This window comes from Drosophila persimilis, unplaced genomic scaffold, assembly GCF_003286085.1.
Source record: "Drosophila persimilis strain 14011-0111.01,24,50 unplaced genomic scaffold, DperRS2 tig00000000-arrow-pilon, whole genome shotgun sequence".
Lineage (NCBI taxonomy): Eukaryota > Metazoa > Arthropoda > Insecta > Diptera > Drosophilidae > Drosophila > Drosophila persimilis.
In genome coordinates, this window is record NW_020825288.1 from 10,658,761 (window position 1) to 10,674,312 (window position 15,552).

The 15,552-nt window shown below is 41.5% G+C and overlaps 1 protein-coding gene across 3 annotated transcripts in view; it reads left to right on the forward strand.

Moving 5' to 3' along the window:
* LOC6588619 (protein held out wings) overlaps window positions 1-15,552 on the forward strand; it is a 43,295-nt gene that overhangs the window by 25,844 nt on the left and 1,899 nt on the right. For 2 of the 3 annotated variants that reach the window (XM_026984744.1, XM_026984745.1), the window contains exons 3-7: window positions 1,293-1,426; window positions 10,589-10,705; window positions 13,030-13,170; window positions 13,465-13,561; window positions 14,009-14,311. In XM_026984744.1, the coding sequence (XP_026840545.1) occupies window positions 1,293-1,426; window positions 10,589-10,705; window positions 13,030-13,170; window positions 13,465-13,561; window positions 14,009-14,311 (792 nt within the window). Of the gene's footprint in view, window positions 1-1,292; window positions 1,427-10,588; window positions 10,706-13,029; window positions 13,171-13,464; window positions 13,562-13,960; window positions 14,312-15,552 lie in introns of all 3 variants that reach the window. The other variant, XM_026984743.1, reaches the window with a different exon arrangement.

Genomic DNA, 15,552 nt, shown 5'->3' on the forward strand with positions numbered 1-15,552 from the left:
CTTGTCAAAGCTTAGCCACTCGGTTTATATTTAGTTGGACAAGTCAGTGGGGCGTTTAATTGATGTCACAAGTGGGCACAAATCTTGAGTCACTTCTATGACTGCCCCCCCATGTAGCACACACCAGCGATTGTCGAGTATTTAGTGACAAATTGTCACAGCACATGCCAAAGACAAACAATGGCAATGCAATTGGGATTGGGGCTGGGATTATGCAAAAAACCAGAATAACAGCAGCAGCACAATATGTTGATCATATCAATTCGAGAGGGGCTGTCATTTGGCACAGTTGGGGGTAGGCGCAGAGCAGGGGTAGGGCCCCCCCCCAGAAGTGTGAAATGTAGGGGAGAGACTACGGCTGACCTCAGACCTCCTCCATGGGGGAGGGGGGAAAAGCTAATGGAATAGGGAAATGCATGGCATAATTTGTTTAAATATAAACCAAGTGATTTCATTGTGGCCACCCGACCCAATAAATAACAAAAGTGGCACTCACTCACTCATTCGCTCAATGGCCACATATTCACACGCCATTTTACGACTATTGATGTCCGTTTAGTACATGAATTAAACGTAATTTAATACAGCCACTTAGCCAAATGACATATGGGACTCGGTTCTGGTGAGGCTTGCAATTAAAATTATCAACGCCGTTCGCTTTGTTTGCCTGCTTTTCATCCACACAATTTGCATAATGCATTTTCTTAGGCACACATGAGTGGCGTTTATTACCTAATTAAAAGTATTGTATATGTCATCGAGATCCTGATCTGTTTTGATATGTGCTCAAGGCTGGAGCACTATCCTTCATTTCCCACATACTAAACAGTATTTTTGGAGGCCTTTTTGTTCTTTTAATTCTGGTTAAATGCGATCAAAGCCCTGGAACACCGGCAACACCTATGAGTAATCTATAATGCCGATACGCGATCGATAACATCGATACGCGATCGATAACAAAAATGATTGATCGATGAGATCGATGCATGAATGATATACGAGCGATAAACTATCGATAAAATACATGAATAATTACAAACTATAAATTATCGATAACATCGATAAATAATCGATATATTTTGGTTTTTCCATTGCAAGAAATCCCAAAACTGTCGTGTCGAATCGTCACTGTATGCTTTAGTCATAACGAATGTATCCATTCACTTATGGAACATTTGTACATCAAATCAAAGTCTTTCATTAAGTGTTCCCCTGTGAAACCTTATAGTTCTTACTTCCTTTTTGTGCTCCCCTTTTAATGTGTAATCTCTATTTTGTTTGATTATTTTCAGAAATTGCACGCGTGCGCGCCTCGCTCTTCCAGATCAATGGGGTCAAGAAGGAGCCGCTGACACTGCCCGAGCCCGAGGGCGCTGTCGTGACGATGAACGAGAAGGTTTACGTGCCAGTTCGTGAACATCCAGATGTAAGTGAATGATGAATGATGAACGATGATCTAATTTATGGATCGACGAGGGCGAGGGCGAGCAAGTATCCATTTCGATGGATGGGTTTCCGCTAATTAGAAAAGTGACAAGCGACTTCGAAGCGGCGGTATGTGTGTGTGTGTGTGTGTGGCGTTCACTGAGCAACTGGTACACCGGAAATGGCTTTAAGGTGTGCCAATCTCCTCCGTACTCCGTGCTCTGTGCTCCGTGCTCTGCGCTTCTTCTGTCCGCCGCCTCTGATAGAGTCAGTCGTGTGTTAAAGTGTCTTTGAGACAAGACAACTCAAACACGCCCCAGCCAGATGCCAGATGCCAGATGCCAAATGCAAAGCCCCTCCACCCTTGCCACCCATCCCCTCATAGCCCACTACATGGGTTAGATGCGGAATCACTGAAGCGTTTTAGGAAGTCGTTTGACAACGTTCATTCAGATCGTTTCATTTCATTTCATTTACTTGTAGGCGTCACGTCAAAGCCAAGCCCCAAGCCCCCAAGCCCTGCCTCCCGCCTGCCCGCCCTCCCGCCTGCCTGCCACATTAGAATTTGATTTAATTTTATGCAATTTAAAATGTTGTGCGCTCCGTCTTTTGTTTCTCGTTTAATTTGGAAATTGTTTGGGCGTAGTTTTTCCTTTTGTAAATTTTTTCTTTTTTTTTTTTTGGTTTTTTTTTTGCTCCCTCCATTTATTTATGGCCTGACAGCAGCAGACGAGGAAATTTATTTTATTGCATGACACACTTTGCTCTTGGATGTATTTTATGTTGATGTTTTTCCCCTCCCCCCTCTGCCCTGGCGGTCCAGATACGCGTACGAGTAGATGCATAAATTTAAACAGCATTAATTAGACAGACTCGAAAGCGTTTCAGATCGAGTGCTGCTGCTGCTGTTCAACAGCTGTTCCAATAATTTTCTTGGGCAAATACTGGTACTTGGCGCCAAAGCAATAGTTCAGGGTGATGCTTCGACCCCACCAACACATCGGGGGGGGGGGATAAATCAAGAGAGGTGCAGGTGCAGAGGTTCCTTCAATAACAAGGAACAGTTTTCCACCACACGTTTTTGGAGCCAGAATGGAATGTGTTTCAAATGAAGTAGGGAAACCCCCAGAGGAGACCTTAGAGAACTCTCTGGAAATACTTGTCAGATATTTCTCGCTCTTGCTTCTTTCTACAGATTAAAGTGAGGACTGAACGGGGGATTCCATGCATTCCATTGTAGTATTTATTGGGGTTTAAAACATGCATAAAGATGCCTTTAAAAATGATCACCAAATGGTCCTTCTTTCTCTCTCCTAAAAATATCGAATAGGCATATGTTTTCCGATATGTGTCCATACAAAATTCGAAAGTTAATTAAAAAAGAATTTGAAATTGAATTGGTCGATAAACTATCGATGGCAGATCGATAAAGAGGCGTTGACATCGATCACAAGATAAACGATCTATAAAATTGATAAATGATAGAAAAAATTGATAGATGCTCGATAAAAATCAAAAATTGATCGATCACATTGATGGATGACCTATAAAACATTGAACGATGATCGATAACATTGACAGAGGATCGATAACTTTGATAGATTGTGGATTATATTGATACACGATGGAAAAAAACGTATAAATCATAGACTACATCGATACATTATCGATTATATTAGGAAAAATCCGAAAAATTCGATAAAATATATAAATGATCGACAGAATCGTCAAACGAACCCACAAAACTTGTTAGTTTCAAGATCTACCCAGAATGGTCTCCCCGGAACCATAGTGAAACATTTCGCAAGAGATCTGAGCATTGCATAAACTGGAAATCGAAAAGATCAGAGAGGAGCGGAGCGGAACCAACATAAAAAGCATCAAATTGGACTTTATTAGGGTGATTCGAACTCATGTCCAATGTGTCTATGTTTTGTGTACGTTCTGCAAACCAATTTGAAATGAAATGAAATGGAATGAATATGAATGAGCTAAGGTCATAAATTAGAAAAGAACATGAGCCAGAGCCAGAGACAGAGACAGAGACAACTTTTGATGATGTTTTCCAAATGAAAACTGGCACAGATCTACAGCTCCGATCGTCGGATCTGTGCCCCCCTTTCAGGTGTTCGAATCGGTCTATTTTTAGGGCCGAATGGTGGGAAATTTCCGAAGGCAAAGGTGTTCGATGTTCCCGAGAGCCTTGGGCGTGGGCGTTCAGAGGGGCATTTCTCTTTGCGTCATAAATCATTTGATTTAATTGCAATCATTTCGAGCAAAATTAGCGATAGAAAAATATCTGAAATATGCCACATTTCGCATGTCCGTGTCCGTCTCTTTGGGTGTGTGTTTGAAAATGTGTTTGGGCAAGATAAATTGCGTTTCAAATAACATGGAAAATGCAACCGACGAGGCATTCGGATGCCATGCCTCATCGCTGGACATTAATTTCAAGGCCAAATATCGGCCAGAGCGTATAATGGCAGTTCATAATTTATATCCCCCGACAATGTAAATCGAGATTTGTCAGAGAGTGACAACAATGCTCCAAGTCGTATTCGTTGTCTGCCATGTAAATGGACAAACAATTTGTCAACGGGCTAACCAAATGCAGACGAGGAGATCATAGACGGAGCGGCGGGTTGTTTGCGACCAAAACATAAATGCAACTTAATTAAAGCAGCCATCAGGCGGGCAGTGCCAGTGCCAGCGACAGGGCATTAAAACAGTTTACAATTAATTACAAGCCAGCTATTAACGCTCCAAAGTCGTCTGTCTCTCTCTCTCTCTCTCTCTCTCTCTCGATCTGTCCATCTGTCCATCTGTCTGTCTGCTGTCTCTTTCCATTGTATTCCATCCATCTCTCTTCCTTGGGTGCGTTGCTTGTACGACTGTCAACGCTCATTGCTCATACGCCCCGTGGCGACATGCGACAGTTGACCCACTAAGCGAACAGCATCACCGGCAGCAACAGCTACCCACTGCTGGCCCGAGTATCTGTATCTGTGGGCAATTTTCGCTGCTTGGAATAGAAAATTATGCTTGACATTCTTTATGGCCAAATCGTTTTTTGTTTTCTGTTGTGTTAAATGAAATCATTTGATGTTTACTGTATGCTGAGCCATTCATACGCACACATGCGTATTCATGTATGGATGGAGCACAATTGGATGCAATTTTGGTCAGAGGATGGCAAAGAAATTAAATTGGAGATTAGATTGAACTAGACTTCAAGTGTCCATACAATATATGTAGGTATATTCTCTATTAGCAGCAACAGACGACTCCATTTAGCCATGTCAGACTGTCCTTCTTGTTGAACGGCAAAGATTTCAGGGGCTATTAGACCTAGAGCAGGCAAGGGGGTATCTTGATGTAGAGGGACGTGTGCCTCGACAGGAAACATTTCTAACTCTTGGGCTATGTTGGCTCCCACCGACATCTTGTGGCATCCGAAATAATACATAAAGAAGGATCATATCTTACACATCGCGCAACGCATACATATCTCTGTCCCTCAGAGAGCGCACCAGTATCGAAAGAGTACCGGATATGTGGGGGTTGAGGCCCGTGTGGCCTCTACTGTCTTTTATTCCCATTTGGGATACGTTTTCTATGCTTATTTCATAGAGAAAGTAGGTTTCTAACCATCTCTGGTTGGATCTTGTATCTTTTTATGGTTTATGCTACTAGTCGATCACCCAAACTGTTCCCTAGTCTCCACACCACTCTCCAAGTATCCACTTGACCCTGTTATTAGTTAGATATTTGGCCCCATTACCCCTTTGGTTTCCATTCCCTGTTGCCTTATCCTTGACTCCTTAGACACTTGAATGTTGAATGTTTTTTTTCTCTGCTAAAATGAGGTACGTTTTCCATCAGCTGCATTGGCTTTTCCCCTCATTTATGTAGATCCCATCGTGCAGTTGATCATTGTAATCAATCAATCAATCAAGTGGTTGATCCAATCCATTATGATCTGGTCTCATTAAATGTAATGCTGCTTGGTCACACCCACAAGACTCGCAACTCCAGATCCGAATCCAGATCCGAATCCGAACCGCGTGGCTCTGGCTTTAAGGTCGTTCCACAGAGAGACTGATATATCGCCGAACTCTTGAATGCTGGCCCCTGAACGGCATCCCATTCATCCATCGCTTTGTAGACCCGAGGAAACACTTTACTTTTGTTTTGTTTTTGTTGCGCCTTTTTTCATTATTGTCTAGGCCCGTTAACACAAAGGCCAATTAATCTACAAACTGCAGCAAAGTAGTCATAAACATTCAAATGCTAATTACGTGCAGTTTTTATGTACATTTTTTCGGTTGTTTCGCTGGTAATTTAATGGAATGGGGCTTTCGAAGGGTACAAACGAGCATTAGCCCCCGAACCCCGAACCCCAAACACCCTGCAACAACAACAACAACAACGACAAAAAACTGTGGCAAACATTATTCTCAAAGTTTAATTTTCAGTCATTCAAATCGCTCCCTCCCCCTCGGCGGTAGCTCCCAACTTTTGATGCCGTTTCTGTTTCTGTTTCTGTTGCTGTCACGTCAATTTTTGATTTATTTTTCCGTGTAATAGACGAGCTTTTTTGCTGTTGTTAGCTATATATATATATATATATATATATTCATGCATGTATTAGAGGCATATAACCTGCGAGTACGGGTATAATCTATTTGATCTATGCCGACCTCTGCCTTGGCGTTGAATATGCATTTTTATACGAATACCCCGTCCGCTGGAGAGGTGATTTCTTACAGATCTTTTTGGTGACCATCTGGCTGAAAGATGGAGAGATTCTTTGGGGAGCATCTACATACATATATCCTTGCACGGAGGAACCCCAATTTCTTGTAAGCACTTACGAAGAACCCTTGGTCATGGTAGACAAATACAGAGATATATCCGATCGAAATAATACTAAAATACTATAGAACTTTTACTTTTACTCTCGCTTTCGATAATTTCGCAAAAGGGTATCGATTAATCGATCGATTATTCGCCTTTCAGCTCCGCCCCAAGCTCTGCTACCCCTTAGATCCACTACAGGGCACTCGAACAGTCGAGACTTCACCGAACCCTGCGGCTAAATATCAAAAGATGAAAATATTTCATGAAATTCTTTGTAATTCGATTAGGATCTCTGAAAACTAAGCATTTTCCGGTGGAAATACCATAAGCTTTTATGGGAAAAAACCATTCTGTTGTTAATGATTGCTGGAGGAGGGGGAACTTGAAAACTTGTGCCATTTTCTTTGTGCCGTACAATTGATGATGGCCTTTCATTCGATATTCTGAGGACAATCGGAGGACAGTTGTCATGGCCGCCCACGAAAGTCTGTGGGTCGCGTAGGCCTCTGGAACGTTCGTATTTCCTTATCTAACAAATTTGTCTCTCTGTTCTCTCTGTGTGTGTGTGTGTTTGTGTGTTTGTGTGTGTGTGTGTGTGTGTGTGTGTGTGTGTGTGAGGGCCCTTTTGTGTGCGTGTCTGTGTGAGGGAGTCTCTTCTCTGTTCTCTTATCAATTTATTTGTACCTTTATTGAAAATTATTGTAGAAATTCTATATGGGAATACATATATAAATATTTTCCGAGCACATAAATTGCCGCCTTATCTGGTCTGACAATCTGTAAAATAATAGGTATACTCGTGTTTTATTTATTTGTTCACTTCAATTGAATCACATCTGAGACTTGTGCCCAGCCCCCCCCTCCACCTCTCCACTCCACTTGACTCCCGTTTGGGCTTCTGTCTTTTGTCCGCCTCAAGTACCTCACCCATTCCCTTGGACTGGAAAATGCCAATAAACGTACAAACACAAATAATATACCATTCAAAACTGTTTGCTTATCGTTGCTGCCGCCGCTTCTGCTTCTGTTTTTGGGTTTCGGAATTTCCAGAGGCACGCGTGTGGGACTCTTGAGGGAGCTCCATCTCCTCCCCCTCCTCCACCTCCTCCACCTCCTCCACTTACTCGTCTCGTACTCGTAATTATCGTATAGCTCGTAAATAAACAACAAAGTAAATGCTATTTTGAGTGAGGGGAGGGGTATACTTATTGCGCGATGCGACTGGGGATGCATACTGTGCAAAGAAATAGATTAGCACACACTCACACACACACACACACACACTCACACACACACATACATATGTGCTTATATTAGAATACATTCAATGTAAATAATTATTTCTTAAATCAGTTTCATCTTTGGATTCCGTTTCCAAGTTTCACAAGGGAGATGCACGCGTATTCCTAACAATCTTAGAATTTTCCGTCGATGTGGAGGTAGGCGTAGGATGCCATTCTGCCCGAAGATCTTTGAGATCATCTAGACAGCATCTTATCTAAATTTCCCACAACTGTTCCCTCAATAAACGATATTCTACTGATAAAAAGAGTGGCAGATCGACTATATTTCCAGGATCTTTGGACGATACTTTGATGATTATTTGTCAATAATTTGCGAATAGCTATGTAAATTTGGTGGAAGTTTTTATTTATATATATATATACATATATGTATTTCGAGGATCTGTTGATTGTATTTGGATAATTTATTGACAAAATTTTGATGATATTTTTCATTTGAAGGCCTTTTGAATGAGGATCAGTTGACTATCTTTTGATGATTTTTTAATTATATTATGAGCATGTTTTGTACTGTAGCTAATAGCCAAATCTTGTGGCGATATTTAATTTTTGTTGAAATATCTTTAGATTATATTTTTTGTGCATATTTTGAGGATATTTTGAGAATATTTTGATGATACTTGGAGGATGGTTTGAGGATATTTTTTGATTTTATTATGACTATAAATTTAGGGATCACTATATAATATTTTGTTGATGTTTAGACTTTATTTTAAGGATCTCTCGACAATCTTTGGAGTGTTTTTTTTGAAGATTTTTTAGATAACTTTTGTGGCTCTTGAGAGCCTCGATTGCGAATCTGTTGGGAGGCCCTATAGAACTCTAGGATCTTTTGCTGCGGTTCATTTATGGTTTACTATTCACTCTTTATTGATTTCCGCGGCGCAGATTACAGAATGGAAGCCCATTTATCATTTATTTGGCCCACTCGGAGATTTGTTTGTTTGCTTGGCCTGGTTCAATGTTTGTGGTATCTCCGAAAGGGGGCAAGTGCTGCCAGGGGGGGGGGGGGGGGGGGTACATTTTAATTTCCGTTTATGGGATAAACGGTGGAGATCGTTTGTGTAAACTTTTGGGTTTTTAATTAAGCCAATGCAAACGTGGGGAGGGGCTTTCCAGCCCTCTTCAGCAGCCCCCCCAATGCTCTCTCGGGCGGAGTGCGTAGATACAAACTTTCTCGCCATATTTGTGCACCATTTTGTGCCCCATTCAAGGAGGATGGATTGTTGCTGCTGCAGCGGCAGCTGGGAGGCACTTTGGATGAGGTTTTGTGCAAAAATTTAATTAAAATTGCCAAAGCCATTAGGCATTAACTGCATTCTTCGGATCATGGCGGCAATTTTCAATTGATTTGATCTCTCGGTGCCGCTGCTGCAGTGGCAGTGGCAGTTGCAGTTGCAGATGCAGGCTATAAGATACAGATACATTCGGACTGACAACAGTTGCTGCTGCCGATGACTGTTGCCTGAGGCCTGGGGCGGCTGCCTGTCGATGATCGCATCACACGGTGGAAGGGGGAGTGGGAGGGGGAGGCGGAGAGGGAGAGGGAGGGGAACGAACAATATATCACATCCCCATCACATCACCGCATTCGGAATAGATTTTCATTGTGTCTGTGTGTGTGCGAGAGAGAGAGAGAGAGTGGGTGTGGGTGTGGGTGTGGGTGGCTACTGCCTTCGGGGCTTCGACCAGAACTAGTTTATCCGTCAATTTACAATAACTCACATGAAAATCGCTTTCGATCTGGCTAATAAATCGAATTTATCATCACATCACCCCTGGCCCCCCGGCCAAGAGGCACTTTTCGCAAATCGGATGCACGTGTATATGTGTGTATGCACGAGTATGGGTGCATGATAATTGGGCGCCAAGCAGCGACCCCCTTGTTGGCCCGGCTTACAATCGGCTGATAGCCATGTCCATCATTTCACGGATCTGGGCATCGGACAGGCGCGTCACTTCTTTTGAATGTCGCCGCCTGTCGATTGAAGGACTGACGGTGTGACGGACTGAATGACTGCATTTTGTTATATGCATAAAGAGTATGTACACTCGAAGAAAAAAGCAAAGACACTCTCACCTGGAGTTAAAAATTTGAATTAAAATTTAATTAAAATTAAAAAATAAATTTTGATAGATTAAATAAAAAACAGATAAATATATTTTTAATTAAATTTGTACTTTAATATGAAAATATTTTATTTAAATATTTAATCCATACTTAAATTAAATATACATATTCTTTTAAGTGGCAAAATTTGTATCGACATAAATTTACGCACATATAAAACTTTTAAGCACATATAAAATCATATATTGAATTTGTCGAAATTCGTGTATTTTAAATATGAAAATATTTTACTTAAATATAAACCATATTTAAATGAATTCTTTTTCATATTTAAAATAAGTGCAGATATATATATTTCATATTTCAAACAAGTTCTGAAATTATATATATCATATTTAAGATAAATATATGTATTTTCTACAAATTTGTCTAAATATTATTGAAATATGGGTGTTTCTTTCCTTCCGCTCTGCCATCAGCAGAGTTTTCTCTCAGTGTACACATCGCATCTATTCTGGCTGATTTGTTTATCGTGCCAAATTCAGGCGTGTCGCCTCAGGTCATATTACATTAGCCATTTGCCATTTACCATTTACAGTGCGATTATATCGTAATACTTGTATGCGACCCATTGTTGTTGCGGGTGACGACGACTCCGATCAGCCTTCAGCCTTCAACCGCGGACAGAATCCGAATCTGACCAATTTTGATTTTGACTTTGAATGGACTTGATTTGTATTTTATGCACTCGAAAGAGGTCTCTCTCCCTCTGTCTGCCAGTGAGTCATGATCTCTGATCTGGTCTTCTAATGCGTTTTAAATTTGCCAAAAAAACAAAAAAAAAACAAACTTTAATTAGTTTCCGCTAATGATTTCCTCTCATATTAATTCTCCAACATTTCTGTTTCCATTTCCCTCTTTATTTCAGTTCAACTTTGTCGGTCGCATTCTGGGACCACGCGGCATGACAGCCAAACAATTGGAGCAGGAGACCGGCTGCAAGATCATGGTCCGCGGCAAGGGCTCCATGCGCGACAAGAAGAAGGTGAGTGCCACAAAATGTTGGAGATCTTCCCAAGGGCGGGGATGTGTGGGATCTCAATTTTAATCATCGTAAATATCTCTGGCGAATAAACTACGCGGGTATTACATTTCTGTTGACAGTCGGCTTCCGTGCCAAATGCGAATTGTACACAATGAAAGGCAGACCAAAACATTAATTCCCCCTCTCCATCTGTATGTATTGCGGGTTTATCTATCTACTTATATATGTTTCTACATATTTACATACTTCGAAGATCTGTCTGTCTGTAGAAATATCTAGATCTAGATTAAGGTGCCGAATGCTCATACATTTCAGCACACGAAGAAAGTTCCCTAGCTGACTGCCGAAAAAGTGCAAAATTCCACGAAAGCCTGTACACGAGTACAGGCCAAAATCATGGCATTAGAGCGTAAAAAAATAATAAACTAAAAAATACAAAATAAAATATGATACGTCCCATTTTTGTCTTCCTCGTTACTCATTTTAATATTATTATTAATATTTTTTAGAGATAAAGATACTAATGAAAAAAGTATCTGCCAATAGTACGTACATCCATATATGTGTCATGCGGCAGAGCCCCTCGGTTGGTGTGCGGACAAGCTTCGGCTTGCTGTGTTTTGTTCCATTTGCTGGTGCAGTCATTGCAGGACCTTTGAGTCGAGGAACACAGAAGTGCAGCCTCGTTTTCTTACTCTCGAGGACTTGTCTTTTACCAAATGAAATGGAATTCAAATTAGAGAGCATTTAAAAGTCCGTAGACCGGACCTGAACGACCGTACCGTACCCGAAATATTGTACATGCAAATTCCTGTCAGTCAAAAATGCTCTGATGATTTAATTTCCTCTGGCAGCAAAGAGCAAAAAATTCGAGAATATGAATCGAGTGACTCGAGACGATTAAATGTATTTTTGTAATTGTTAAATGTGGCGGGGCTTATGCGACAAACAGACAAACAGACAAACAGACAGACAGACAGAGCGACAGGCAGTCAAACAGAAAGAAATCAAGAAACGAAGACCGACTGACACACAGACGGGGGGGAGAGAGAGTGGGGGAGAGAGTGGTGGAGAGTGTTAAAAAATTGTTTAATTTCGTTGCAATATTTTGATAATTTAGTAGCAAATACTCGAACGAAAGTAACGCCCACACGATTGTCTCCTTAGTCACCGCGAAAGACCCGAACAGATTTCACATTTCACGTTCTCTTTGAGAAAGTGCCAACAGAAGGCGAAATAGAATTTCTGTTTACTTGCATGCGGGGTGGCATTATATTTGTTAGAATTTATTTTGGTACAGAAGCAGTCCTCCTCGTCCCCCCTGAGATGCGTGTTAGTCATAGTCGGAGGCGAAGTCTGCTCAAAGGTGAGACATCCCCCTGCCATGCCTCGTGGTCTCCTGTCCGATCTTAATTTGACGCGGGATAAGCCTCGCACTGGACCAAGGCTGTTGGACGGAGCCTCTGACACTCTCCTTCTCGCTAATTTGAGGCTTAATTGTTTATAAATTGTGGGTCAAAAGTTGACAACGACAGAGGGGGGGTTTTTTTTTTGTCTTTTTGCATATATTTCGAGTGAGCCAGCCAAGAATCGTCTCGCTATAAGTAATAACATCATCAGCCAAAAACAAAACAACAACAACAACAAAATTTGTAGGAATTTTCAGTGCACCAGTGGTGCGGCACGCCCACAATTAATTGTCCGCGCCCATTAGCACACATGCTGAAAGTACACTCGGTTTTAATCATTCGGTTGTTTGCACTTAAACGTGGAATCCGACGAGGTGGAAAAGTGTTGGAAAAGAGTGGGAGAGGGACTTGCTAGGTCTCCTTGGAATTAATCTAACTACAATTCGATGGGTGTTTTTAGTTTTCAAGAGATTTCTTAACATTTTCGAGCGATTTGTTCGCTAGCGTTTTCGGTGCGCGACTAAAACAGCTGTATTCCGAGGCTTTAGGCGTTTTAGGCAGTTTTTTGGAAATGCATATCTTCCCTGCCCTCCTTAGAGATGACGTTTCTTGGCTAAATGCTAGCAACTTTTTCCCTCATCGTTTATTCGGCAACTCCCGCTTCTAAAGTCGCTAGCGGTTTCAGCACGCGCTTAAAACAGCTGCGGTGTGGCGAGAGAGCGTTTAAAACAGCGTTGTCGTAACAGTTCTCAACAGACGTCTGCAAGGATGTACTCACAGTGCTCCTTCTTGACCGAATGGCATGTAGGGATTCATCTGCTCCTTTTATTCCATAAGCTGTTGAAAGTACTAGAAATCTTTATTCTCGTCTACATTCTATATTCTTATGCATTTTCCGTTTTATTCTTCTTCCAGGAGGATGCCAATCGTGGCAAGCCCAATTGGGAGCACTTGTCCGATGACCTGCATGTCCTGATCACCGTCGAGGACACCGAGAACCGTGCCAAGGTCAAGCTGGCCCAGGCTGTGGGCGAGGTTCAAAAGCTGCTTGTGCCGGTAAGTCGGAAGTCCCTGGAAAGGCCCCAGAAAAAATGCCTAAGAACCAAAGAAAAAGACAAACATCAAAGGGCCCCTGCCTGTTACCCCCTCTCCCTCTTTCGCCCCTTTTAATGTTTAATTCTTTCATAGCTAAAATTGAATGTTAACCAAAATATAATTAATAATGTATATTTTTCTCTCATCTTTTCTCTTACCCAAAAAACAAACAACAACAAATCTAATCCGCCTTAATGCAACACAAAACACATGCAACACAACACACACAAAACATTGCCGTATCTGTACTAACAGCAAGCCGAAGGCGAAGACGAGCTCAAGAAACGCCAACTAATGGAATTGGCCATAATAAATGGCACCTATAGGGACACAACAGCGAAATCTGTCGCAGGTATGTCGAAAACAAGAAGCCAATCAGTCTTCTCAATCAATCAATCAATCAATCAATCGATCTATCCGTAACAATCTCTCCGTAACCCAAAGATATAGCCAATATATAATCCAATTTCTATTCAGCTAATCGAATCTTTAACCAGAAATGTCTAACAATTAACGAATGGATACAAGAATTCCAAAATAAAAAGAAAAACCATAAGCGAAAGGCTCTCCCGTCCTACAACGTCCAACGTCCAAAGTCCAACGAATCCTAACCAATGTCTAACCACCATTAACGATAGACATACGATCGTATACTTGTATTATTTGATATAGTATATTGTATATGAAAACCTGGATTCCATTGAACTGATTTGCAACTTTCTCCGAAATTTCTGTGTACGACGACGAACAGCTTTCTCATGCGTTGGCTCTCCCTCTGCTTCTGTTCTGTATCCCGCAGTGTGCGAAGAGGACTGGCGTCGTCTGGTGGCTGCTTCCGACAATCGCCTGCTGACGCCCGCCGGCCTGCCCGCCGGACTGGCCGCACAGATACGTGCCCCCTCGTCGGCGCCGCTCGGCGCCCCATTGATACTGAATCCCAGGATGTCCGTGCCCACAACGGCGGCCAGCATACTGTCGCAGGCACCGACTGGGGCCTTCGATCAGAGCGGCCATCAAATGATCTTTGCGCCGTATGCGGATTATGCGAACTATGCGGCACTCGCTGGCAATCCTCTGCTCACGGAATATGCTGATCATAGCGGTGGGTTGTTTGCCAGATAATCTTACTATCCCACACACACTCTATCACTCCCTCACTCTCTCACTCAATCACTATCCTTCACTCTATCAATCTATCTATATATACCATCTTTCATGACTTTATTTTATTTATTATGCGCCATAACTGTAGACCCACACAAACACACACAATAATCAACCATCACAAATGGGGAAAATATAAAAAAAAAAGAAAAAATGATTAGGAGGAAGATCTACGAGCAATAATCAAAAAACACCACCCCCTAACACTACCCAGACACACACTCACGCATACGCCAGGTTGGCCGCGCTCTCTTTCAATCTCCCTCTCCCTCTCCCTGTCTCTCCAGTTAACGTGTTTGTTTGCCTTTGCTCTTAACACATCTTTTAACCCACAGAAAAGCAGGGAACTCCAGAAGTGGCTCGTATTTTTTTATTAATTTGTTAATTGTCTTGTTTCGTCCACATTTACGCACATGTAATCGATGTCGATTGATTTTTGCATTTATTTTTCTTGTCAAGAGGGGAACAACTACAATCATAACCAAATTTTATGAAACAGATTTAAGAATATAGTCAGTTTTCCGAAGTACAGTCCCCCATCCATTCCTGACAGCAAACGGGGATTCTACATGATATCTACCTTAATTCTACGTACTCTATACATGCGTTCTACATGTGTTTCTGATCGTAGCCCAAAAGTATGCACCAATTTTTGGTCAGAAAGTGGTGGCTCCTACCTGTACACGAGTGCATTTTGAAAGCCGTTTTGAAGGGAGGGGAGGCGGGAGAAGCCAAACAGAAACACAATTTTCTTGCAAAAAAATTCAACAAATAAAAAGCATATGAGAATTAAACAAAAAAAATGCAGCTTTACAGTGCAAAATATGTCAAAATATGTACTTACTGAAGGAACCCCCAACGTGAATAAAGAACGAGGAAAAACGAGAAAGGGGTTGATGAAGGTTTTCCAAACATCTAGGACTTGAATCTTCCATCAGTGCCATACTGTTACTGTCTGAAAAAAAATGTATAGAGGGCCCAGTGCACGCTTTTAACCACTCTATTTGGGCATGGATTTCTACTCGAAAATAATTGTATTATTATTTTATATTAATAATAATAATAACAAAACAGAAAATCACCCCCCCCCCCCCATAGCTAACAGAACTAAAAACGTTCGTTCATTATCTATTTTCCACCAAAAACGAATTCAATAATTATCTTATATTTTCTATAAAC